A 27,108-nucleotide genomic window follows, 5' to 3' on the forward strand; every position below is an offset into this window, starting at 1 on the left:
GTGCACAGGTAGGATATGGCCCAGGAAAAACAGATCTGTTTTGGTAACAATGTGGATCCAGATCCTCGAATATTTTAAAAAAAAAAAATATATTCTATTCAAGATTTTTTGGCCAAACATAACAATACGTAGTGTTTCTTTTACACAACAATAAAGCAATATAAATAACAGTGGCCAGTTTTAACTAAATAAATAATATATAAACAGAAGCAAAAACAAAACTAAATGGCAACTGCCTTGTCAAAAATAAATACTCTCCAAAGATACAATCCAACAGTCCAATATACATTACCTAAAACAAGTGCCTATACATATACAATAACATCCCTGAGAGTCCGTCCGATTCCTCCCCCTCCCCCCTGGGTTGCTGCTGTTGTCTTCTTTTCCATTCCCTCTATCTTTCTGTGAGGTAGTCGACGAACGGTTGCCACCGCCTGGTGAACCTTTGAGCTGAACCCCTTAATACGAACTTAATCCGTTCTACCTTTATAAAGCCTGCCATGTCGTTTATCCAGGTCTCCACACCCGGCGGTTTGGCTTCCTTCCACATTAACAATATCCTGCACCGGGCTACTAGGGACGCAAAGGCCAAAACATCAGCCTCTCTCGCCTCCTGCACTCCCGGCTCTTCTGCAACCCCAAATATAGCCAACCCCCAGCTTGGTTCGACCTGGACCCCCACCACCTTTGAAAGCACCTTTGCCACCCCCACCCAGAACCCCTGTAGTGCCGGGCATGACCAGAACATGTGGGTGTGATTCGCTGGGCTTCTCGAGCATCTCGCACACCTATCCTCTACCCCCAAAAATTTACTAAGCCGTGCTCCAGTCATATGCGCCCTGTGTAGCCCCTTAAATTGTATCGGGCTTAGCCTGGCACACGAGGACGATGAGTTTACCCTACGTAGGGCATCAGCCCACAGCCCCGCCTCAATCTCCTCCCCCAGCTCTTCTTCCCATTTCCCTTTCAGCTCATCTACCATGATCTCCCCCTCGTCCCTCATCTCCCTGTATATGTCTGCCACCTTACCGTCCCCCACCCATGTCTCTGAGATCACTCTATCCTGCACTTCCTGCGTCAGGAGCTGCGGGAATTCCCTCACCTGTTGCCTCGCAAAAGCCCTCAGTTGCATATACCGAAATGCATTCCCTTGGGGCAACCCATATTTTTCCGTCAGCGCTCCCAGACTCGCAAACGTCCCATCTACGAACAGATCTTTCAATTGTACTACCCCAGCTCTTTGCCATGCTCCCAATCCCCCATCCATTCTCCCCGGAACAAACCTATGGTTATTTCTTATCGGGGACCACACCGAGGCTCCCGTCCTTCCCCTATGCCGCCGCCACCACCGGGGTTGTGGTGTATTTCTTCGGTGAGAATGGCAACGGTGCCGTCACCATTGCTTGTAGGCTAGTCCCCCTGCAGGACGCCCTCTCCAGTCTCTTCCACGCCGCTCCCTCCCCTTCTCCCATCCACTTACACACCATTGAAATATTGGCAGCCCAGTAGTACTCACTTAGGCACGGTAGTGCCAGCCCCCCCCCCCCAGCTGCCCCTACGACGCTGCAAACATCCCCTCCTCACTCTCGGTCTTCCCAGCCCCCACACAACTCCTAATACTCTTCTCGATTCTTTTGAAAAAAGCCTTCGTGACCACCACTGGGAGGCACTGGAACACAAAGGAATCTCGGGAGGACCACCATTTTAACCGCCTGCACCCTACCTGCCAGTGACAGGGACACCATGTCCCATCTCTTAAAGTCCTCCTCCATCTGTTCCACCAACCGTGTTAAATTAAGCCTATGTAATGTACCCCAATTCTTGGCTATCTGGATCCCCAAGTACCGGAAGTCCCTTGTTACCTTCCTCAGTGGTAAATCCTCTATTTCTCTGCTCTGCTCCCCTGGATGCACCACAAACAGCTCACTTTTCCCCATGTTCAGTTTATACCCTGAAAAATCCCCAAACCCCCCAAGTATCCGCATTATCTCTGGCATCCCCTCCGCCGGGTCCGCCACATATAGCAACAAATCATCCGCATACAGAGATACCCGGTTTTCTTCTCCTCCCCTGAGTACTCCCCTCCACTTCCTGGAACCCCTCAATGCTATGGCCAGGGGTTCAATCGCCAGTGCAAACAATAACGGGGACAGAGGACATCCCTGCTTCGTCCCTCTCTGGAGCCGAAAATAATCAGACCCCCGTCCATTCGTGACCCCGCTCGCCATCGGGGCCCTATACAGCAACTGTACCCATCTGGTATACCCATCTCCAAAGCCAAATCTCCTCAGCACCTCCCACAAATAATCCCACTCCACTATCAAATGCTTTCTCGGCATCCATCGCCACCACTATCTCTGCTTCCCCCTCTGGTGGGGGCATCATCATTACCCCTAGCAGCCTCCGTATATTTGTCTTCCGCTGTCTCCCCTTCACAAACCCAGTTTGGTCCTCATGAACCAACCCCGGGACACACTCCTCTATCCTCGTTGCCATTACCTTGGCCAGAATCTTAGCGTCCACATTCAGGAGGGAAATGGGCCTATAGGACCCGCATTGCAGCGGGTCTTTTTCCTTCTTTAGGAGGAGCGATATCGTTGCCTCTGACATAGTCGGGGGCAGCTGCCCCCTTTCCCTCGCCTCATTGTAGGTTCTCATCAGTAGTGGGGCCAGCAAGTCCATATATTTCTTATAGAATTCAACTGGGAATCCGTCTGGTCCCGGGGCCTTCCCCGCCTGCATGCTCCCAATCCCTTTCACTACTTCCTCCGTCTCAATCTGTGCTCCCAGTCCCACCCTCTCCTGCTCCTCCACCTTAGGAAATCCCAGCTGATCCAGAAAGCACATCATTCTCTCCTTCCCACCTGGGGGCTGAGCTTCATATAATCTTTCATAAAATGCCTTGAACACTCTCTCCGCTCCCCGCTCCATCTCTCCCTCCTCATCTCTCACCCCCTCCCCCCATATCCCTCGCTGCTCCCCTTTTCCTCAGTTGGTGGGCCAGCAACCTACTCGCCTTCTCCCCGTATTTGTACTGTACACCCTGTGCCTTCCTCCATTGTGCCTCTGCATTACCCGTAGCCAACAAGTCAAATTCTACATGTAGCCTTTGCCTTTCCCTGTACAGTCCCTCCTCCGGTGCCTCCGCATATTGTCTGTCCACCCTCAAGTTCTTTCAACAACCGCTCCCTTTACCTACCCTCCTGCTTTCCTTTATGTGCCCTAATAGATATCAGCTCCCCTCTAACCACTGCCTTCAGCGCCTCCCAGACCACTCCCACCTGCACCTCCCCATTATCATTAATTTCCAAGTACCTTTCAATACACCCCCTCACCCTTAAACACACCCCCTCATCTGCCAATAATCCCATGTCCATTCTCCAGGGTGGATGCTGTTGTTTTTCCTCCCCTATCTCCAGGTCCACCCAATGTGGAGCGTGATCCGAAATAGCTATAGCCGTGTACTCCTTCCCCGTCACCTTCGGGATCAGTGCCCTTCCCAAAACAAAAGTCTATTCGTGAATAAACTTTGTGGACATAGGAGAAAAACGAAAACTCCTTACTCCTCGGTCTACTAAACCTCCAGGGGTATACTCCTCCCATCTGCTCCATAAAGTCCTTAACTACCCTAGCTGCAGCCGGCCTCCTTCTGGACCTCTATCTGTCCAGCCCTGGGTCCAGCACCGTATTAAAATCTCCACCCATTACCAACTTCCCCACCTCATAGTTGGCATCATCCCAGTTCAGGGCATATATGTTCACTAAGACCACCGCCTCCCCTTGCAGTTTGCCACTCACCATGTATCTGCCCCCACTATCTGCCACTGTGGTCTTTGCCTCAAACATTACTCTATTCCCCACTAGTATAGCCCCCCCCCCCCCCCCCCCGTTTTTTGCATTTAGCCCCGAATGAAACACCTGCGCCACCCATCCTTTGCGTAGTCTGACCTGGTCTATCCGTTTCAGATGCGTCTCCTGGAGCATAACCACATCTGCCTTAAGTTTCTTAAGGTGTGCGAGTACCCGTGCCCTCTTAATCGGCCCGTTCAGCCCTCTCACATTCCAAGTGATCAGCCGGGTTGGTGAGTGGCAAATTGCAAGGGGAGGCGGTGGTCTTAGTGAACGCATATGCCCCGAACTGGGATGATGCCAACTATGAGGCGTATGTTTACCCCCCCCCCCCCCTTGCCGACTAGCCATCTCCTTTTTCAATCCAGCTCCTCACCCGGTTCCCACGTAGCCGCGGTGCCCCGACCACCCCACCCCATACCAGCTCCCCCTTCTCCCCAGCAACAGCAACCCAGTTAACCCCCCCACCCCGCTAGATCCCTCACTAGCGTAATTGCACCCCCCATGTTGCTCCCAGAAGTCAGCCAACTCTGGCCGACCTCGGCTTCTCCCCCCCGCCCCCCCCCCCCCCCCCCCGTGACCTCTGCTCACACTGTGCGAGGCCCCCTCCTTCCTGCTTCCCTGTTCCCGCCATGATTGCCATAGCGCGGGAACAAATCCCGCGCTTACCATTTGGCCCCGCCCCCAATGGCCGGCACCCCCAGCTCCTCCTCCTCCCTCCCGCCCCTCCCCCACGACATGGGGAAGAGAGAAGTTACAGGGTCGCAGGATTAACAACTTGGGAAGTCATCTCTTCCCCCTTCTCTTTTCTCCCCCCCCCCCCCCCCCCCCCCCTTCACCCCACATATTCACCCCACCACTTTGTCCCAAACGTCCTTTTTCTAGCCCGATTATTCCAGTTTCTCCTCGACAATAAATGTCCACGCCTCATCTGCAGTTTTGAAGTAGTGGTGTTTCCCTTGATGTGTGACCCACAGTCTTGATGGCTGCAGCATTCCAAATTTAACCTTCCTTTTGTGCAGCACCACCTTGGCCCGATTAAAGCTTGCCCTCCTTCTTGCCACCTCCGCACTCCAGTCTTTATGTACGCGGATCACCGCGTTCTCCCACCTACTGCTCCGAGTTTTCTTTGCCCATCTGAGGACCATCTCTCCGTCCTTATATCGGAGAAATCTCACCACTGGCTCGAGGAATTTCTCCAGCCCTCGGTCTTCGCGCCATAACTCTATAGGCTCCCTCCAGCGGACCCGTCGGGGCCTCTGATCCCATTAACGAGTGCAGCATCGTGCTCACATATGCCCCGACGTCCGCCCCTTCTGCACCTTCGGGAAGTCCAAGAATCCTTAAATTCTTCCTCCTCGCATTATTCTCCAGCACCTCCAGCCTTTCCACACACCTTTTGTGTTGTGCCTCGTGCATGTCGGTTTTCACCACCAGGCCCTGTATGTCGTCCTCATTCTCAGCAGCCTTTGCCTTCATGACCCGAAGCTCCTGTTCCTGAGTCTTTTGCTCCTCCTTTACCCCCTCAATCGCCTGTAATATCGGGGCCAACAGCTCCTTCTTCTTCTCCTTTTTAAGTTCTTCCATGCAACGCCGCAGGAACTCTTGTTGGTCAGGGCCCCATATTAAACTGCCTCCTTCCGACGCCATCTTGCTTTGTGCCTGCCTTCTTGGCCACTGCTCTAGAGGATCCACTGCAATCCGGCCACTTTCCTCCTTTTTCCATCCATGTCCAGGGGGGGGATTCCCTTCTGGTTTACCGCAGTGTTTTTAGCCGTTAAAATTGCCGTTGGGGCTCCTATTAAGAGCCCAAAAGTCCATTCCACCGGGAGCTGCCGAAACGTGTGTCTTAGCTGGTCATCGCCGCACCCGGAAGTCCTCCTCGAATATTTTTACCAGATCCATTAACATTGGCAGATGGGGTAAATTGCCTGCTTTTAGTGTTGTGGATTGTTTTAGAACAAGGGTATCAATCCAACCTTTTTCCGTGACGGACCGTATTTCAAAGGCTGGATGTTTTGCAATGAGTGACTTGTCTCCTGACTGCTAAAGCCTGTCCACAAGGCACAATTCAGGAGTGTGATGGAATATTCTCTACTTGTGCTCCAAGAACACTAGAATCTTGACGCCATCCAGGACAAAGCAGCCCACTGGCACCCTATCTACCACCTTCAACGCTCTCACCTCCACCAATGTGTACCATCCACAGTACGTACTGCAGCAGCTCACCAATGATCTTTCCATATCACGCCAAACCTGTGACCTTTACCAGCTAGAAGGACAAGGGCACCAGCAGCATGGTAACACACCACCTGCAAATTCCTGCCCAACCCATTCCTTCATTTGTTCTTAAATAATGTACCTGATTCTTTTTTTTTTCTCCAATTAAGGGGCAATTTAGCGTGGCCAATCCACCTATCCTGCACATATTTGGGTTGTGCAGGTGAGACCCACGCAGTCACTGGGAGAATGTGCAACCTCCACATAGACGGTGGGCCGGGATCGAACCTGGGTCCTCAGCACTGAGGCAGCAGTGCTAACCAACGCACCACCGTGCTGCCCCTATTCCATCGTTGTTGATGGGTCAAAATCTAAGTATCCGCACTGTGGGTGTTCCTATAACACATGGACTGCAGCAGTTCACGAATATGGTTTTCCACCACTTTTTCTCTAAGGCAATTGGGGGTGGATAATAAATCCTCATCTAGCCAGTGATGTCTGCATCAACACGAACAAATAAATTTTAAAATTTTTGTTCTGTTCCCCTTTGGAAGGTAGCTGCAAAATGGCTGATGTCGAGCAGCTGCTCACTTCATCAGCACCATCTTTCCCTGATCCTACTGTCACCACTTGCTGAAGCAAAAGGTGCCTGTAATAATTTTCAGCAGCCAAAAGGTGCCTGTTCAGCAGCATGCAAATGCTTCTTGTCTACTTTCTTAACTGTTTTAATTGGCCGCTTGGTGGAACAGAACTTGAAATAAAAACAGAAAATGCTGGAAAGCCTCGGCAGGTCCTGTGGAGAGAGAAACGAATAACATTTTGCGTCCATATGAATCTTCAGAGAATCTACTGTGGTGGTTTGAGGGCAGTTCACCATGTTCTTGGGGGCAGTTAGATATGGGCATCAAGTGCCAGTGGTACATGCAGCAACAGTGCAGCTATGGCTTCATTTTAAGTGTCATTTGCAGGATGTTTTATGATTCAGCTGTAGCTGGTTATCCTTGGAGAAATGTTATCTCTAGACCATATTTGTAAGCTGCAGAATGTTGCAATGACTGCTACTAAATACTACACCATGTTGCTCTGTCTGATTTTATCAATTGCTCTGACAGCTTATATGCTATTGACGGGACGTGTGAGGAAAGAAGAAGAAGTTGCTGTTATTCACCGTATCCTTGAAAAAGAATTCCGAAGGAAGCTTGTTCCAAATGCTATATTCTCACAAACAAATCTTGAAAGAAGAATGAGTAAGTTTTCGTAGACATGACCTGTGTTTTCCTGAATTGTGTGACTGCGTTATGTCAAGCAATACCTGTGGCTCAGTTGTTAGCATGCCTTCCTCTGTCAGAAGGTTGAGTTCACGTGCCACTCCATGACTGTAGGCAAAAAAATACAGGCTAACTAGCCCTCTTGTGCAGTACTGAAGGAGTGCTGCACAGTTGGAGGTGCTATCTCTCAAGGAGGTGACTCGGTGTGTAGATGAGAGCAGTGCAGTGGGTGTCATCTAAATGGTCTTTAGTGAGGCCTTTGACAAGATCCCAGAGACTGATCACGAAGAGAAGAGCCTATAGGATCCAAGGCAAATTGGATCCAAAATTGTCTTGGTGGCAGGAGGCAGAGGGTGAAGGTTGTTTTTGTGACTGGAAGCCTGTGCCCAGTGGTGTACCACAGGGATCGGTGCTGGGTTCCTTGCTATTTGTAGTGTACATGAATGATCGCAACAGGAATGTGGGTGATGTGATCAGTAAATTTGTAGATTACACCAGAATTGATGGTGGTAAATGGCGAGGAAAAAGCCTTGGATTGTATGATGATTTAGATGGGCCAGTCAGATGGTCGAACAATGGCAAATTGAGTTTAACGCTGAAAAGTGTGAGGTGATACGATTTGGGTGGACTAACAAGGAATACACAATGAATGGTAGGACACTAGGAAGTACAGGGGGCCAGAAGGATCTTGCGGTGCATGTCCAAAGATAGGTGAAGACAGGAGGATAAGGTGGTTAAGAAGGCATATGGGTTACTTGCCTTTATTATTCGAGGCATAGAATACAAGAACAGTGAGGTTATAAAAACGCTCTCCGACTGTGTGCAGTTCTGGTTGCCAAAAGATGGGCAGGCATTACACTAGGAAAGATGCAGAGGAGATTCACCAGTATGTTGCCTGGGCTAGAACGATTCAGCTATGAAGTGAGGCTGGGTTTGTTTTCCTGCGAGCAGAAAAGGCTGAGTGGGGGGGGGACCTGATTGAAGTACACATAATTAGGGACATGGGCGTAGATATGAAGAAACATTTTCCTTTTAGTAGAGGGGTCAATAACCAAGGGCATAGATTGAGGGGATTTGAGAGAACACTCTTGAGGGTGGTTGGAATCTGGAACTTGCTGCCTAAAAGGGTAGTTGAGGTGCTAACCCTCTATCTAAGAAGCACTTGAAATGCAAAATAGGGACCAGTACTGGAAAATGGGATTAGAATAGATTGGTGCTTAATGGCTGAGGCAAACAGTGGGCCAGAGGGGCTCTTTCTGTGCTGTAAAACTCTTTCCCAATCTGCTCCCTTGGGGGAGTTTAAAAGATATCCCAACGTTATTTCAAAGAACAGCAGGAGAGTTTTCTCCAGTGTCTTGGTCAAGTTTAATCCTCCAATCAACATCACAACTAGTCATTTATCAGATTGATGTTTGTGGGAGCTGGCTGCATGCCAATTGGCTGCTGTATTACCCACATTGCAGCGATGAGTACACGTCCAGTACTTTAGCTGTTTAAAGTGCTTTTCAATGTCAGGTGATTGTGAAAGAGTCTCTATATAAATGCAAATCTTTTCTTGTGCCGTACTAAGGATCACATTGGCCACTTGTCCCCCGACTCCAGATTCTCTGACTTTTAATGCCATTCTTTTATCTATCACTGATGTTACACTGGGTATCGTATCCCAGTCAGTTTACGTGTTCTGTAAATATCGAAATTACATGAGCTACCTGCCAGTCCTCTGGCACAAGCTGTTTTTCTAAATATTTTTAAATATGAGTTGTAATATCTTTGCTATATCTCCCTTATCCTCTTACAATATGTGCATACAATCCATCTGGACCAGCAGCCTTATCATTGAGTTTGATCAGCTTACTCAATATGGTGTCTCTTTTTTGTTGTTTTGAATGTAATTATCTCATTGCTCATCTCTTCCCCACTGTCATGTCTCTGTCACATCAATCTGTTGTATCTCCCTTGTAAATACCAAAGCAACTTAATTATTTAATACTTTGCCAATCTCTAACATTAGTGTTATCCTGTCCATCCCTTTTGGCGCTAATTCAGAAAGCGATTTTTAAAAAATATAAAGTTTGGTTTTGGAAAGCTTTAAGCTGGTAGCTTCATATGTTGGCCCAAGTAGTGCTCGAAGAAATCTCGAAATAGGCCTCCAGTTAAAACATAGGTTTTTCTGATATTACATTCTTGAGGTTGAGTCGGTTCCACATCACTGGAATTAGATATTCATACCAATATAGTGAACTGTTTCATTGTAGTTGTTGCTTGACATGATTTCCACAAAGGAACAACTTTTAATCATTTATGACCTAATTTCACTTGGTCTGCCACCTTACAGATATGTGGTCAGGCATGAAGGTACCTGTGCCTGATTACTTTCGCCACTTTGTATGGACATATGCAATGCGAAGGTTGGCAATTCTGGTTGGACAAGCTTTGCAGTTTGGAGAAGCTGTGCTGATTGTTGGAGAAACTGGGTAATTATCTGCTATTTTAATTGAATTTTCATCTTGTACGTCTGGCATGTTTTATGCTAAGCGGCATCCGGATTGATGAAATCCAAGTAGAATATAACGTAAATTGTTTAAATTTCAAACCGAATGTGTGCACATGCCCCCTGAGGTCTCCATAATCGTAGCAGCCGCTCGTCGGCCAATCTGACGCATCACATATCAGGAGATGACAGCACACCGGTTAGGGCCAAGCAGCATTTACTGAGCAATTGATTGCTGCATTTGGGGTTGTGACAAGCTGACTTCACTACAGCCTTGGTTTAGACATGGGCGAAAGAATGGAATTCCAGAGGGGAGGTGACAATTGACTCTCCTCCAGGGCAAGGCAGCATTTACCAAGTGTGGCATCGCGAAGCCCTAAAAAAATTGACGTCATTGGGAATAATGTGGGGAGACTTTCAACTGGCTGGAGTTTTGGTTGTTGGAGACCAACTGCAGGGCTCTGTTCTAGGCCGAACCATATTCAGCTGCTTTGACCTTCCCTTTTTTGTCAGAAATGGGGATGTTCGTTGTGCAGTGTTCAGTACCATTTGCAACTCTTCAGATAGCATTCTGGTGTGGGCTGTTACATATACAAATAACATTCCATTTTGTGTTACATAAATGCCTGGCAATAAAAGTCTTCATAAAATGGCGCATTGTCAGCATTCTATAGTCCAAATTGACAAGATGTGTAACTGAGCTGGCCTTAAACATTGTGGCTGCAAAAACTGGTCAGAGGCTGGAAATTCTGATCGTTACTCAACTGACTCCCCAAAGCCTGTCTATCTACAAGGTACAGGTTATATTTGTTTGTCGGGAGTGTAATTGAATACTCTCTACTTGTCTAGATAAGTCCAGCTCCAAAGAACCCTTAAGCTCAACACTATCCAGGACAAAGCAGCTTGCTTGATTGGCAGCTTAAACATAATTCTTTCCCCCAATGGATGCACAGTGGCAGCATTGAGTATTGTACTGCAGCAGTTCACCAAGGCCCCTTCAACAGCCCACTAGCTGAAAGAAGGGCAGTAGGCCTTTGGAACACCACCATTTGAAAATTTGATACATCCAGACTTGAAAATTTATTGCCATTCCTTCAGAGTTGCTGGGTCAAAATACTGGATCACATGGACTGCAGTCATCTTCTCGGGCAATTAGGAATGGGCAATAAATGATCTAGCATACTTCCTGTGAGCTAATAAAAATAAGGACGGGAGCTGAAGAATCCCTGGCTATCATATTGCCATGTAATGTTTTCCTATCGTAAAGTCACCTACATAAACTGCATTTTTGATTAGAGGCAGCAGTGTTACCCACTGTGCCACCGTGCTGCCCCCTCCATCTGCTATTGCTTATCATAATATCTTGTTTTTCCGTATTCAATTTCATACTGGAACTTGTATTCGGATGGAATTTGTTTTGAGACCAAATGATTTTGACCCGTTATGTGCTGCTTCCAAATCTATATTAATCATTGTGCTGTTCCTCACTAATGCTTTAGTGCTTTCAATTATTTACCGTCTATTGATAAGATAACCGATTGTGGGATGTTTTTGCTCTGTGTAGCTGCGGTAAGACCACAATTTGTCAGATGTTTGCTTCCATGTTCGATCAGCAGCTACACACAGTGAACTGTCACTTGCACCTGGAGACCTCTGACTTCCTTGGGGGCCTAAGGCCTGTGAGACATAGTTCCAGTGAAAAAGTAAGTCTATTGTTATTCTGTAATCCATTTGTTGTCTTTTGTCCAATAGCCAACTAGTTTGGAAATGTCTGCACTCTTCTCCAATTCTGTCATCTCATTAGCTGCTGGCCTTGCTGAGGTAAATGGGTGAAAACAGATCAGTATAGAATGTAAACTGGAAGAATTGCATTTGTACAGCAAAAGCTCGTGTATTGGCTTTGGAGCTGGAAAGTTCAAACGGATATGTCATTTCCTAGTGACTGCTGATGCCTGAAGCAAGTTTCTAAAATAACTAGAGGTCCAAGAAGCACACCATCTTTAACCAATACAGCAGTTAGAACATTACATATAAAATAGAGATGATTGGTGTATGAGGTGGCAAGGTACACATTACAAAATAACATCTGATTAATACATATTCATAAGAAATAAGTCATAAAAGCTACAGAACTACAACACTGATTCCAAAGTGACAAAAACCACTGATGCATGAACAGCTGATTTGAAGTACACCAGAATATCCATACTTGGTAGATTACCTGTTTTGTAATGTTGGTGCAGTCCATCTGGCTGATTTTATCAAGAGATTTCAAATTCCCAAAAGCTAGGGAACTAGAACAACCAGATATGTAGACCAGCACTACTCCGCCCAGCTGACAGAGCTTTGCAGTGTGTAATCTGACACGATGAATGGTCAGCCAAAGAGGATGAGAAGGAGAATCTTTGAGGAGAGGATGAAGTGGTGGGGCTTGGGGAGGAAAGACTAATGTAGCTGAAAGCATAGGGGCCATTTCTAAACTTGCATGGATAAATGGGGGAGATAGTGACGTAGTGGTAATGTCACTGAACTAGTAATCCAGAGCCTCTGGCTAATGCCTTGATTTGATTTATTGTCACATGTACCAAAGTACAGTGGAAAGTATTTTTCAGCGGCCAAGGAACATACGCAGTACATACATAGTAGACAAAAAAGAATAATCAACAGTGTACATTGACAAATGGTACATGGACAAAGTGATTGGGTACAGTGTGGAACAAGGGGCCAAACAAAGCCAAATGCATGGCTTTAAATGGCAGCTAGTGTAATTTCAATTCCATTAAAATCTGTGGTTGGAAGCTCTTCTCAATGATGGCATCCATGAAACTGTCAGTTGTTGCAAAATGCATGTGGTTCACTGACTTCCTTTCAGAAATAATATCTGCCATCCTTGCCTGGCTTTGATGATTCCTGACCCACCCACAGTAATGTGTGTGACTCTTAACTGCCCTCTGAAATGCATTCATTTCCAGGGCAATTGGAGATGGGCTGCAAATGCTGGCTTTGCCAGCGACGCCCACATCCCATGGAACAAATCAAGGGGAAAAAAATAAAAGCAACTGCATGGAGTGCTAATTTTACATTACAGGAATAGTCCTTTCTTTCCCCCTTTAGGTGTTTATTACACTAAGTGAGGGCAAAAAAACCTGCAAAGAGGTGGGTGATCCCTACCAGAGAATCTGACCGCAACCAAGTGCCTTTACCTCTGTGCATCTGTGTAGGGAAGTCTTAAAAGGGTCATGGGAACAGGCATGGCCACTTAGCCTTGTAGACTTTCTCCACTATTCTGTTGGATCATGGCTGATGATTTTGTGTGGAACTAGTTTTTTTTTTTTTCTCGTGATTTCACTATCTATCTGTGTTTAGGAGTACCTGCTGCACTGTTCTCCAGTATTTTTTCAGTAAGGATAAGACTGCTGCCTTAAGATGTATTTCTTGACCATCAGGATGGTGCCAACCTAAACAAGCTATTTGAGTGGCATGATGGACCGCTTGTGCTTGCCATGAAGGAAGATGCCATGCTTATGATGGATGAAATCTCATTGGCAGATGATTCTGTTTTGGAAAGACTCAACAGGTGATGTTTCAATCTGATTTATCAGTTAACCTTTAGATGTCAATTATAGGTTTTGGGCTTGTTTCTAAACCTTTCACCTATTGCATCACCGTGCCATTTTGAGTTCACTGACTTGTTTAAATGTATCTGCAGTGTCCTGGAAGATGAGCAGACACTCTTGCTTGCAGAAAAGGGAAGCGGGGAAGATGATTCTGTGGACCTCATAACTGCTGGAAGCAGATTTCGGATACTTGCAACCATGAACCCTGGAGGTGATTTTGGGAAGAAAGAGGTGAGTGTATAATTGTGGTGCCACAATTTCAGTGTACATGAAGATGCTCTGTTTCATTGAAATTCTGGTTTAGCACAGGGCTAAAGAGCTGGCTTTTAAGGCAGGCCAGCAGCATGGTTCAATTCCCATACCAGCCTCCCCGAACAGGTGCCGGAATGTGGCGACTAGGGGCTTTTCACAGTAACTTCATTTGAAGCCTACTTGTGACAAAGTTTTCCTTTCATCTCCTTTTTCAATACTCCATTTTCACAGTTCATGTCCTTGGCAGGATGGAAGAATTTGGATTTATAACCAGGGTGTCCCATCAGCAACTTGGCAGCCAGTTAAGTACTTATGAAATGTAGTTACTGTGGTATTAAAAAGAAAAACTCAGCAGCCTGTTTTCACACAGCAAGCAAGCTCTCACGAACAGCATTGTGATGAGGACTAGATAGTGTGTCTCCTAGTGATGTAAGGGATAAATATCAGCATGGACGAGAGAGTTGGCTCGATGAATGAATTAATGCCATGTATTAGCACTCCCAAGCCATATTCACAGTACTGCTGAGAATATGCTAAAGTCTCTGCAGCTGGACTTGAGCCGTCAACCTTTGGGACTCTTTGAGGCAAATATGCTGACATGACTCGAGAGCCAATTTTCTTTTTGTTCATATCAAATTGCATTGTAGTATTTACAGCACCTGAAGCAAGACATTTTGTCCCAACTAGTTTATGCTAGTGTTCTTCACATGGAGATCTCATTTTAACTACCTCATCACCGCTTTGCAGCATATTCTCCTGTATTCATCATTGTTCCTTTTTGAAAGCATCTGGACTATTTGCCTTCACTACTTCCATTGGATAGGGTGGACAGAGAGAGCCCTTTTCCTCGGATTGTGATGTCTAGCACGAGGGGGCATAGCTTTAAATTGTGGGGAGATAGATGTAAGACAGATGTCAGAGGTAGGTTCTTTACTCAGAGCAAGGGCGTGGAATGCCCTGCCTGCAACAGTAGTGGACTTGCCAACACGAAGGGTATTCAAATGGTCATTGGATAGACATATGGATGATAAGGGAATAGTGTAGATGGGCTTTAGAGTGGTTTCACAGATCGGTGCAACATCGAGGGCCGAAGGGCCTGTACTGCGCTATTATGTTCTATAGGTAGCAAGTTCCCATCCAATTGAAAAATATTTCATTTCTGTATTGAGTTTATTAGTAATTATCTTGAATTGATGGCCAATAGTTTTTGACTCCCTCTTGGCTCCTTAGACAGCACTTTCCAAACGCACATGGAGACAGCACCACTTGGTCATTCCCCTCAAAGCCACTCCCCACCTAACTTGGAAATATATTGCCGTTCCTTCACTGTCACTGGGTCAAAATCTTGGAAGTCACTCCCTAACAGCACTGTGGGTGTACCTACACCCCGGACTGCAGCGATTCAAGAAGGCAGCTCACCACCACCTCGAGGGCAATTAGGATGGGTGATGCATGTTGGCCTAGCCAGTGAAGACCACATCCCATAAATGATTTTTATAAAGATTGCTGTCCTGTGTTGCTGTTAATGATTTTGTCACCGTTGTCTCTTGATCTCTTGCTCTTTTTACACTTCAGTTTCCTATTTTCTAAAGGCATTGGTAAAGCTTCTCATCTTGCTCTGATCGGTGCAAACGCAAGAGCGCTAAATTTTAAATGCTCACCGCAAGTTGCAGTGCAGGAGGAATGGGTGCAGAATGGTTAGCAGGTTGTGTGGCCAAGGTGTTGACATGAGGAAGGGAGGCTCCCAAGCTTCGTGTCATTCAAAAGCAGCACAAGACTAGAATGTATTCTGTCCATTTGCAGCGAACAAGTTCTTGTGTATGAATATACACACTTCTTGCAAGTGTCACACGTTATGAGCTTGCCTGATTATCGTAAATTGCTTTCTTCATGGCAACACCTCAGCCAATCGGCACCCGTCCTCCTATGGTATAATTGCGATCATTTGAAATTTGTCACTCCTCGTGTTTGTCCTAGAGTGTCGGTCAAAAAGCTTCAGCATTATGTCTATCAAGCAACTGTTTCTCGGGTGCAGGTTATGTTTTTGCGACAAAGGGTTACCTTTTTCTGAGCATTTAGAGTTGGTATTAAAATACCTATTAGCAGGAGACTCATTGCATTGGCACACTGAACTTTCAAATGTGCTCAGTGGATGGATCTGGGTTTGAACTCCTTGTACAGTGATAAAATAATTTGGGTAGTCTTTTTTTAAACATTCTTGGTATGCGCTTGTATGCTACCTGCACCCCTCTGAAGGCACCATCCTTTACGAAGGCAGGTGGCCTCCCCCATACTCTTAAGTTTCCCCCCTCTTTCCATTGTCTTCGGTCAAACCTATCCCATCTAACAATAACACAACTCCAGAATGCCTAGCTCTTAGTCATGCTGTTGATGCTCAGCCCATGCGCAATGACATCTTTTGTAACATTGTCCCTACTTACTTCCAGCTTGCTCCTCCTAGCCTCTCAGTTCATGGTTCGTCTATTAATTCTTTCCAAATACTATCCCATCTTGAACTTCCCTAATTGTCACAGTATTCAAGCCATTTCTAATGTTGACCACAGAATTAAGAATATGGCTGTAAGTGGGTGAGGAGTGATACTGTGACCAGCCACACACTTCTGATCACTTGCTGCATTTAACTGTTGGTCATTCTCTGCTTCTCCATTTTGTCGTCTCTGTACTACCTCCATGATTAGACTCTCATGATTCCACTTAAACTATTGTACTGTAGACATTGCATCTTTTCTGCTTCGTGTTAGTGTGATGGAGAAATGATGGATTTCAATTGACAGGTGAGCTAGATGTCAATTGACTGGTTTGCTCGATGGGTTGAATGGCTTTGCTTCTCTTGCTTGTTGTGATTTTCATCTCCTGATATTTTATGGCCCTTCATTCTCCCCTCTTACACGTTCAGTGGACCATGTTTTGATGCTTTGCCCTGACATCTGAAAATCCTTTTCTTGTTTTCAGAAACCTCAAATCCTCTCTCTCAGGTTACTTTAGTGCTTACACTCTAATTCCCCATCTTGGTTCTGTTCAAGATTCCATTTGCCATCCACTCTGGATTGTCTGTATGTATAGGATACCTATATAGGAAATCCAGCAGTTGCGTCGGTCGTCTTAAATCTATTTTATATAGGAACTGTTTTCAGTTGTACTACTAACAAGATACCCTTGTATGATGGGTTGAGGTGGGTGGGAGAGAAATTAAAAAATTCATAAATCTGAAACCATCTGCTGTTGTAACTAAGTTGATCCATTGTTTTAACATTTCAGCTTTCTCCAGCCTTGAGGAACAGATTCACTGAGATCTGGTGCCCACCGAGCAATAGCCGTGAGGATCTGATGGCAGTCATTCAACATAATTTAAACGATGGACTTTCTTTCGATGGGCAAGATCATGACGGTGGGGATTGCTGCAGACTTGTATTTCCTTTTATTTTGTGAAGTTTTGTGCTTTTTGAGGAGTGACCTGGGGTGAAGGTTGCAGCACTTAGCCTATCCTTTGGATATTGAGTTAGCTCATTGGTTTATTGGTCATTTGAATGAATGCTGGGTATTGTGAAGTCTTTCCATTGGTTCCAATCGTGCTCTATTTGTCAATGGATAGATTTTAAAGTAGCTTGACCTGCAATAGGATGTCCTTTATTTTTTTAGGAGGTAACCATCAGTCTGTCTCTGTACTCAAGCTTATCATCTGTTCATAGTCAGCTGAATTAGAATATTAGTTTTGGTGTCTCAAAATGGCATTGTTTTAATATTCTCTAGCCCAGAAGCTTGGACCAAAGATGGTTGGTGTTCCTTGTATAACATGCACAAAGGTTTTTTTTTTTTACTTGCGCTCTGATTATTGTTGGGTTTCTATTTAAAAGAAATATGTTCAAAGTGCTAATTTTATTGCTATTATTTAAAAAAAATTAGAGTACCCAATTATTTTTTCTTCCAATTAAAGGGTAATTTAGTGTGGCCAATCCACCTACCCTGCATGTCTTTGGGTTGTGGGGGTGAGACCCACTCCAACACAGGACAGATGTGCAAACGACTGTGACCTGGGGCCGCGATCGAACACCGATCTTTAGTGCTGTGAGGTGGCATATACTATGCCACCATGCTGCCCACTTGTTTTTTTTTAATGGATTTTCTGCTGAACCTAAAAAGATGGCTGTTACAAATCTTGTGACTACTGGGCTGGTCCTTTGTTCTCGGAGCTACCACCAGGAGTTACAAGAATAAAATAATTCTTCACTCAAGACTGAAATCTCATGTCATTGTACAGTCCTCTTGTAACCAACCAGAGTAGAGACAGTGCAGACAAACTGGCTCCTCTAGCCAGGACTGTGACAAAAGAAATCAAAACTCTTGGCTGGAAAATAACCACTTAGTCTCCCTCCTAAGGAGGAACAATGGAATTCTGGCCAGAAGCGCACAAATCTATTGTTGAGCAATTAACCATTAATGTGACATGTCATCTGACCATAGTCTCTGGTCTTTTTGGACAGTGATATCATTATATCTTTAGCTTCAGAAGCAGTCTGTTCAACATTCAATTGGTGAACCACCAAGAAGCCGCCCTTGAGGCAGAATAGCCGCCTATTCCCCAAGCATGTCTCTGGAAGATTTCCTCCCACTGCCAGCAGAACTAACCAAGTAGTTACTATGTACCAACTTCATTATCTTGTGTTGTACCTACTTCTTCTTGCGCTATCAGCAGCAATTGTAAAACAGAGTTCTATAAACTCTGTTTTTTGGCCAGCTGAACTTAGAGAAAGAATTTCTCATTAGACTCTGGACTCTCAAATTCATGTGAACCAATAAGTTCTTGTACTTTTAAGATCCATCATTGTAACATTTTTTTCTTCATTCGCACCCCCCCCACCCCCCCCCCTTAACCAACACCACCCACCAACTTACTGTACATTTAGTAGAAAGTTGTGCTCCACTGTTTTCTTGCAATAAATCCAAGGCCAATAATTTCAAACTACTGAAAACTGGTTACCTGCAGTCCACTTGTTCCAGGAATGGTGTGCATGTGAGAAATCAAAAGAACAGGAGGATAATAAGAAATGGTTTAAAGTGTGTAACCTCTCCCAAAACTCGTTTTTCCCCTATGTATTTATTACAGGCAGCGATATAGCTGAACTTGTTTTGGATTTCATTGACTGGTTAAAGAATCAAGAGTTTGGGCGCCGGTGCGTGTTAAGCATTCGTGATATCTTGTCCTGGGTGAACTTCATGAATATTACAACTGAAGAGGCAAGTTCAGATGACATGGATTTGGATGAAAGTGACCATTTTCAGCTTGACCCTGTCACTGGATTTATACATGCTGCCTGTCTCACCTGCATTGATGGAATTGGATCCGGTATGTGTTAGTTTGCCGAGTGATACTGCCATTATTAAGTGGGAATGTTGGAATTTGGGGGGGCGGGATTGGAGTGGAGTCTAAAATTCCAGTCTGTTGATGGTTTAATGAGTCCTGCTAATAAAAAATAAAATAAAGAATTGAAATGCTGTGTTCCCCAGTTTGCAAGTGGCGAGTCATGACCACTTTCTGTATTCCTCATTCAAGCTACTCGTGTTCTCAATTATTGGTGTCCAGAAATGCAGTCATCCATATAGAATTTGCATCATGGAAACTGGCTATTCAGCCCAATTGATCCATGCTACTTTTTTACACTTGGCTAAACATTCTAAAATGAGAAAAGACATTTTGGGGATGCAAACTTGTTCATTTCAAGCGTTGGTTGCCATTGTTCAGTATTTCTGCACTGGGAAGAGGAAACCTTGGTCTTTCTGAGAAAAATACATGTTGCCGTGGCAAAGTGTTCATCTGAAGTGAATATTAAACACCAATAGTTTTGATCCTTGACTTTATTTTCTCCTAGGGTCTACATTTTGTTCTACGGAAGCTACTCTGCTGGCTCGCAAAGCATGCCTGAACTTCCTTTTTAAAAAGTTGTCCAAGGTCACAAAGTTGACCAAACGTATGTGGAACATGCTGAACTGTTATGATCCGAAAAGGAAGAGGAAAGTTGTGTGGAGTAAACACACTTTTGGAATTCATCCATTCTACATTCCCATAGGTAAGGACTGGCGAGTACTTAATAGCCCATACTTGAGAGGCTGACTGGCATGCATGCTCTTGACCCGTAAGTCCAATTTTTGTCCCCTCCAATTCTTCCTGCTAAATGGTGTATATTGAGTAATTTAAGACGTGAAGTAGGGTAAGTATGCTTTGGTGGGACTGGTGACCACTGGTTCGAAGAGCTGGTTTAGTTGGCACTTTAAAATCGTACTTTAGAGGTTTGTGTGAAGTTGTTTGGTCTTTGTAACCATTCTGTCAATGTGTGCTACACCCTGTAATCTGTATATTTCTAGATCCTTGAAATTGGCAAGTATACTTGACATTCTATGAACCTATTATTCCATAACATGATTCACCATTGGGGGCTTTCCTTGCTTTGTGCCTGGGTTTGCTGTAGACTAATTGATAGAGATTGATCTCACTGATTAAATCCGCAACTCCATTATCGTCACGTGCAGCTACCAGGATGGCAAAGGTAAACCAGACCGGCTCTGGTCGGTTTTCACCTAGCAACAACTATAAATATTGCTTGGTCATTTAGTTCACAGCCTCCCAAAAATCTTTTTGAAAGGGATATTTGGGGCTGGTTCAGCACAGGGCCAAATTGCTGGCTTTTAAAGCAGACCCAGGCAGGCCAGCAGCACGGTTCAATTCCTGTACCAGCCTCCCCGAACAGGTGCCAGAATGTGGCAACTAGGGGCTGTTCACAGTAACTCCATTTCAAGCCGACTTGTGACAATAAGCGATTTTCATTTCCTTTCATTTAGTATCAAAACCACTGATCTTTAATCCCTCCCAGGCTGTTGCCTTTATTGGATTTTGTCTGCCAGAGCTAATTTTATTCTAAACATTCTATCTTCCAAAGTGAGGAGATCATTTCGTCAAACACAAATTTTTGGAGTAGCCTCACTAATAACATTGCGATCCTATAGTTTTGTTTTAAAGTACTTAATTTCTTGCTGTGCCTGTTTGTGCTCTTCCAAGCTAGCAGCAGCAAGGATACGTGAATTAAAGTATTTCGGAACAATTGATCAGTTTGCCTCATTTGGGGGGTGGGGTGATGTGTTGTCTTATTGTGACTGATTTTATAGGGTTTAAATAATTTTGTGTGCATGTATATAAATGTGTATATTGTATATTAATGTTTTTAGTAGGAGCTGTTGCAGAGAAAGTTGCAGTCACAGACTATGCACTAAATGCTGGCACGACGGCGATTAATGCACTGAGAGTGCTGCGAGCGTTGAAGTTAAACAGGCCAATTCTATTAGAGGGATCGCCAGGAGTTGGAAAGACGAGCTTGGTAGTAGCTCTGGCAAAGGCCTCTGGAAATCAACTTGTCCGAATCAACCTTTCCGAGCAAACAGTAAGTTTGTGTGAAGACAGCTTGAAATCTTGTTACCTGTGAATGAACTTTCCCGGGTAGTAATTTTACCTGTCCCCTAAAATCTAATTTTTAATCATTATAAAATTGAGTGGTGTTCTGAGGAGAGTGCCATTGAGATTTTTCATGAAGCAACAGAATTTTGGCACCAACTATACAGATGATCTAAAATTATCTTTATATGCAGTGCCTTATCGAATCTGGATATCCCAAAGTTGAATGAAATAACTTTGAAATTTAGTCAATGTTGTAATATGGAGAAGATGGTAGTCTATTTGCAAATAAATCAGAAATGAACAGATAATTAAGATGATTGAGGAACATCACATGGTTGGTTGATCAGTGTTACGCTGCCAGCCATTGCTTGTGCTGAATTTATGGCTGGAAACGATTGGGAGTGCAGATTGAATTTTTGTTGATGGTCGTCTGCCTGACATCACATCTAATTGTAATAAATCAGTAATTACAATTATCAACTTAGTCAGTTTATATAAAGGTGACTGTTCAATATTGCACGGGTATGATCTATCAGCTGCTTCCCATTATGATTTTCCTCTGTTTGCAGACAGAAATTTCTGCGTCAAATGAAATAAACATGATTGATTGTTTTTTGTTTATAATTCCTTATCTACCTTTGATCTGCATTGATTATTGACAAATCTGCTGTTATTGTAGGATGTGACTGACTTGTTCGGGACAGACCTGCCTGTTGAGGGGGGTAAAGGAGGACAATTTGCCTGGCGCGATGGTCCTCTGCTTGCAGCTCTCAAGGCTGGACATTGGGTTGTTTTAGACGAGGTGAGTGTAATTAGTGCCTTGCCCAACTTCATCGCTTTTATTGTGGGATTGTTTGATGGTTTCTTGTGAATGTGAGCTCCTTGTTTCACTTTGAAACCGCAGAAGACCTCCACAGTACCGAAAGGGCTTCAAGTGATCTCGTATATTCAGCTGAAAAGTGCACCTTGTGACTTATTGGCATCTTTCACATGTTGGTTTTTACACACCTGCTTTTCTCTTCCTTCCACCCCCTTCTAAATGTCCTTTGACTGGCTAGACAGATGTATTCAAGATCCCTGATTAGCCCAACATAAATCTATGACTGCAGAATGTATACATTTGGTTCTTAATTTTCATTACCATACCCACTTGTCCATGTCGAAGACTTCCTCCAAATAAGGGTGGAAGTCTCCTGCCAGGAATTCATTGGATAAGGAGCTATGAATACAAATCTACATCCTGCTGCTCTCCTGCATAATTGACTTGAGGACTGCAATGGCCAGCTGCTAAGATTCCTGGAAGTCCCAAGGCAGAGTTGTTGAAACTTGCTTTCCTTTTTCCCCTCCTCTTCTACCCATCTCGCCATATTCATTTGTTCTTACTGTAGCATCTGGAGTGTGCAATTTTAGAGTAAGCAGTGAATGAGATACTAAAATAAAAGCAAAATACTGCAGATGCTGTAAATCTGAAATAAAAACGCAACTGGTCCAAAAGGAAAGGGTTAACGTTTTGAGTCCAATATGAGTCCAAGTTCCTCTGGAACTTGGTAGAAATCTGATGGGTTTCATGCTGTTGAAAAGTGGGAGAGAAATATTTCCCACCCTCTAATCTAGCCCAGACCCTGCCCCCCCCCCCCCCCCCCCCCCCCCCTGCAACCACCCTAACTTTTTCAACTGCATAAAACCCAGCACATTCGCTCTTCCAAAGAGCAGTCATCTGTTTCTCCACCACACATGCAGCTGGACCTGCTGGAATTTATCCAGCACCTTTTTTAAATTTATATAACAGATTATATTGTTTTATCAGCAGGAGTTTGCGGTGTGTTGGTAATGTCTTTCAGCTCAAAGTCTGGATGACAAGTCTTTGAATCGCTCCGTTTAGCTACTCATTTTTATCATATCAAACATCCCCTGCATTTGTTCGGTGTCACTAAATATCTGTGGATTCACATATTCAGTACTCGTAATGTGCGTCTCCCATATGTACTGGCAGATTTTGAACTCCATTGCAGTTCCATTTCACTATTTCCAGTAACATTAATGTAAAAGCAAGTACTCAAGGTATTATTAAAAATGGAACCGGTAGTAATTAACATTGTTCTTTCAGCTAAACCTAGCTTCCCAGTCTGTGCTGGAGGGACTGAATGCCTGCTTTGACCATCGTGCTGAGATTTTTATCCCGGAATTGGGCCGTCACTTTAGTGTGAAACATGAGAGGACTAAGATCTTCGGTTGTCAGAATCCTTATCATCAAGGAGGTGGAAGGAAAGGTCTCCCCAAGTCATTCCTCAACAGGTTCACACAGGTAAGGCAGGATAATGAGCTTGGTCTACTTGTTGCAACAATGGGCCATATGAGCTGGGGTATGTGGGCAGTGCAATTAAAGTACAATTCGTGAAGTTTTCTGTCTGAGCCTAAAAGTTACATCTCTTGTTACGGATTTCATGAGCCATCCGGTCTCATTATTGCATTTTGGCAAATCATGTGTAGATTATTAGTTGGTGAACTTTTGTTTCGGTTGAAAGGGAATGTTAATTGAACAAGCCATGAGCTTGTAGGGAGAAGCATTTTGATACTTTCTCGTCCCATTGGAAACATTAGGAGGCCGACTATTTCTTGGTGCTTGATATTTTCGTCCATTCCCATCCATCCATCCATCTCCCCACCATCCCTTCCGTCCTTCATTGGGAATGTACTCCAGGATTGATCCCTAGGTGCTAGCTGACTGACGATTGAAGTTATATTACTTCATATTTGTCTTAAACAGTGTCCAAATAAGCTTTAAAGTTTTATAATTGAAACTGTGCTGGAAATTCACAACTCTCATCATCTACACCTCGTTTTAAACAAAGCATTTCTGCCCAAGTTGAGCTGAACATTTTCCCCAAGTTGTATTTTTATTTTCTTTGCAGTTCTTTACACTCCACCCCAAATGTTAAATTTAAATAACTTTTTCAGAAATTATTTGAAAAAAACATCAAAGGTTAAAGCAGCATTGTCTGGTTAGCTACCTTGTCAGCTGAAAGGTGGGCCTTCCCTGATATTTTGTATTCAGCATTTTTATTCCGTGGCTCGAAGACTTTCCTCCAGGATCACATTTCTAACCTACCTTTCCAGAATACTCTGAGAAACTTTCGTTTTTAAAACCGGAGGATGTCTCCGGTTCACAATCCATAAAGAATTTGTGACGACCAATGTAGGGAAACTGCAGTCTATTTTATTTGCACAATGTCCCATAAATAACAAGATAAATGCTCAGATCACCTATTTTCCGGAGACGTTTGGAGGGTAAAAATTTAGAATTGAGAACGGTGCAGAAGGAGGCCATTCGGCCCATGTCTGCAAATAAGTATTATGATTCAGTGCCATTCCCCTGTCTTTTCCTCTTACCACTGCACATTGATTCTATTCAAATTGGGCACCAGTTTAGCTCAGTTTGCTGGACAGCTGGTTCATGATGCAGAGCAAGGCCAGTAGCGCAGGTTGGATTTCCATACCAGCTGAGATTATTCATGAAGGCCTGCCTTCTCAACCTGGCCCTTTTGCCTGAGATGTGGTGATCCTCCGGTTAAATCACCACCGGTCAGCTCACCCCTCCAAAAGGGAAAGCAGTCTGTGGTCATCTGGGACTATGGTGACTTTCCATTCAAGTAGTTATCTAATGGCCTCTTGAATGCCTCATTTGAACCTGCCTCCACCATAATTCTAGGCAGTGCATTGCAGATCCAAACCATTCGTTGTGTGAAGTTTTTTTTTTCTCATTTTTGTTTCTTTTACAAATTATTTAAAATTTTGTTCTTGATCCTTCTATGAGCAGGAACCATTTTGCCCTATCTGCTCTGTCCAGCCTCCTCATGATTTTGAACACCTCTATCAAATCTCCATTTAGCAGCCTTCTCACCAAGGAGAACAGTCCCAACCTCTAATCTATCCTCCTCCTCCTAACTGAGGTTTCTCATTCCTGGATGGTTGGATAGGACACAGATCTCCCTTGTTCTTTCAGTGATGTCATAGGATCCTATGTGGCCACCTGGGAGAGTAGTTTGTGCTTCGATTCAACTTTGCACTTTAAATGCTTCACATTTGACAACGTAGCGCCAAAGGTCAACTAAAAGAATCCAACACTAATGGAGTGCGGGCCAAAGATGAGCCTTTACTGATATTCCATGTGTAGCATTATTTTTGAGGGTATTGGATACTGACTTTTAACTGTTTGACAGTGCATGAAAAGTGTGTTCAATGTATGCAATTCATGTATGCAAAATGTAAGGCTAAATTTCCCTGCAATTGCTTCTTGGCTGTCATTTTGTTGAGGTTATTATTGATTTTTATTTTGCAGGTATATGTTGATCAGCTTTCGGTTGCAGACATGGAGTACATTGCTAATGCAATGTTTCCTGCAATTGGTAAAAAGATCACCAGTAAAATGGTTTGTTTTAATTACAAGGTAAGGGTTTTTTTTTTTTTCAGTTTAAGAAAGTCAGCATGGTTGACATTGCTCTGCACTTTTCCTAACGTAATTGTTTTTGTTCTTGGAAGATTAACCAAGAAGTAATGGTGGAAAGAAAATGGGGACAAAAAGGAGGACCGTGGGAGTTTAATCTGCGTGATCTTTTCCGTTGGTGTCAGCTGATGTTGGTAGATCAGATGCCTGGGTGCTATGATCCAGGCCAACATGTGGCTTTGGTGTATGCAGACCGAATGCGATCTGAAGCAGACAGAAGCCATGTAAGCATGCCAACTGAGGTTTTCTGTGATGGTTAATAGTTGCTTCAATTTTAATTCCAGTTATTTTTATAGTAGATCTTGGCAATGGATGGATTTGTGAATTTTAGTTAGAAGCTACATCGTGTGATTTGTATATTTGGAGGGTTTTTTTGTTCAGTGTTTCGTCAGTGCTTGGAAGTACTGTAACTGTAGGGCGTGATCGTGATTGTCCCGATTGGAGACTTTGAAAACTGGAATGATTCCCACTGGCGCTAAGAGTGAACCTGACATCCCATTGAAGGGCAAAATCTCTCTTTTTTTTTTTTTCTCCTCACTTTTCTCCCCCCCCCCCCCCCACCACCACCACCACCACCACCAAAAAAATCGCTGCCAATTTCATGGCCCTTAACATTTTCTTTGTCCAGAAGCCTAAAAGCATTGAACTGCAATGTTTACATTAAATTCACGTGCCATTGCTTTTTACAAGCTTTCTGATTGACAGGTCCAGATAGTTTATTTTTTTCCCCAGTGAAGAGCAGCCAGAAGACACCTGGCCTGAGCCCCTCCAGCCGAACACCAGCCTCCTGACACCCCCACCTCCCATGAAGGATGTTTTCTCCTCCGGATCCTGTAGGCAACTGTAGGGAGGGTACTAACCCCTTGCCACCTCTTAGAGCGCAGGCTGCCAGGTCCCTGTTTCACGGGACTTGCACCAACTCACACCAGTGAGATTCCTGGCTTGGGAGAGGGGGCATGTGAGTCAGGCATTCGGCCCTTAACTGACATTCAAATTGGAGGCTGGCTGGGAGTTTCTCAACATAAAACCCGTTTTTGGTCCGATGCCAGATGCACCAGTCGTTCGTTATTCCCTCCACTGGCAGGTGGCGCCAGAGTACAAGTGCATTTGAGGTGACGATTGGTAAATTCATTGTGAATTGAATCTGAGACACCGCTCTATTTGCGATCAGCTTGTTTCTTCCGTTGCTATAATAATCATCTCTGAAAATAATTGGTGTTGTATTTGCCCTTGTGCAGAAGAAACTCTAATGTTGCTTCAACTATTGAATGTTATTTCTTATTGCTTTCTCTCCCAAGATGCTTTCTGTATTTGAAGGCATTTTTCGTTCAGATGGTGGTGGAACTCAATCACCTCCCTACATTGGGTCCAGAAAACTGCACATCACACCACAGCATGTTCAGGTTTGCGATTTAGCCTTTGTATACTGTTCTATGATCCAG

The 27,108-nt window shown here is 44.4% G+C and overlaps 1 protein-coding gene across 1 annotated transcript in view; it reads left to right on the forward strand.

The window, feature by feature from the left end:
- Positions 1–27,108, forward strand: part of mdn1 (midasin AAA ATPase 1) — a 239,387-nt gene that overhangs the window by 87,416 nt on the left and 124,863 nt on the right. Inside the window, exons 28-41 of the mRNA XM_072499762.1 lie at positions 7,182–7,316; positions 9,673–9,811; positions 11,393–11,531; positions 13,275–13,405; positions 13,538–13,676; positions 16,977–17,106; positions 18,823–19,062; positions 19,586–19,783; positions 20,937–21,148; positions 21,842–21,964; positions 23,270–23,467; positions 25,502–25,609; positions 25,702–25,890; positions 26,965–27,069. Coding sequence (XP_072355863.1) covers positions 7,182–7,316; positions 9,673–9,811; positions 11,393–11,531; positions 13,275–13,405; positions 13,538–13,676; positions 16,977–17,106; positions 18,823–19,062; positions 19,586–19,783; positions 20,937–21,148; positions 21,842–21,964; positions 23,270–23,467; positions 25,502–25,609; positions 25,702–25,890; positions 26,965–27,069 — 2,186 coding nt within the window. The remainder of the gene's footprint in view (positions 1–7,181; positions 7,317–9,672; positions 9,812–11,392; positions 11,532–13,274; positions 13,406–13,537; positions 13,677–16,976; positions 17,107–18,822; positions 19,063–19,585; positions 19,784–20,936; positions 21,149–21,841; positions 21,965–23,269; positions 23,468–25,501; positions 25,610–25,701; positions 25,891–26,964; positions 27,070–27,108) is intronic.

The sequence above is a fragment of the Scyliorhinus torazame genome, chromosome 4, assembly GCF_047496885.1.
Source record: "Scyliorhinus torazame isolate Kashiwa2021f chromosome 4, sScyTor2.1, whole genome shotgun sequence".
Classification (NCBI taxonomy): domain Eukaryota; kingdom Metazoa; phylum Chordata; class Chondrichthyes; order Carcharhiniformes; family Scyliorhinidae; genus Scyliorhinus; species Scyliorhinus torazame.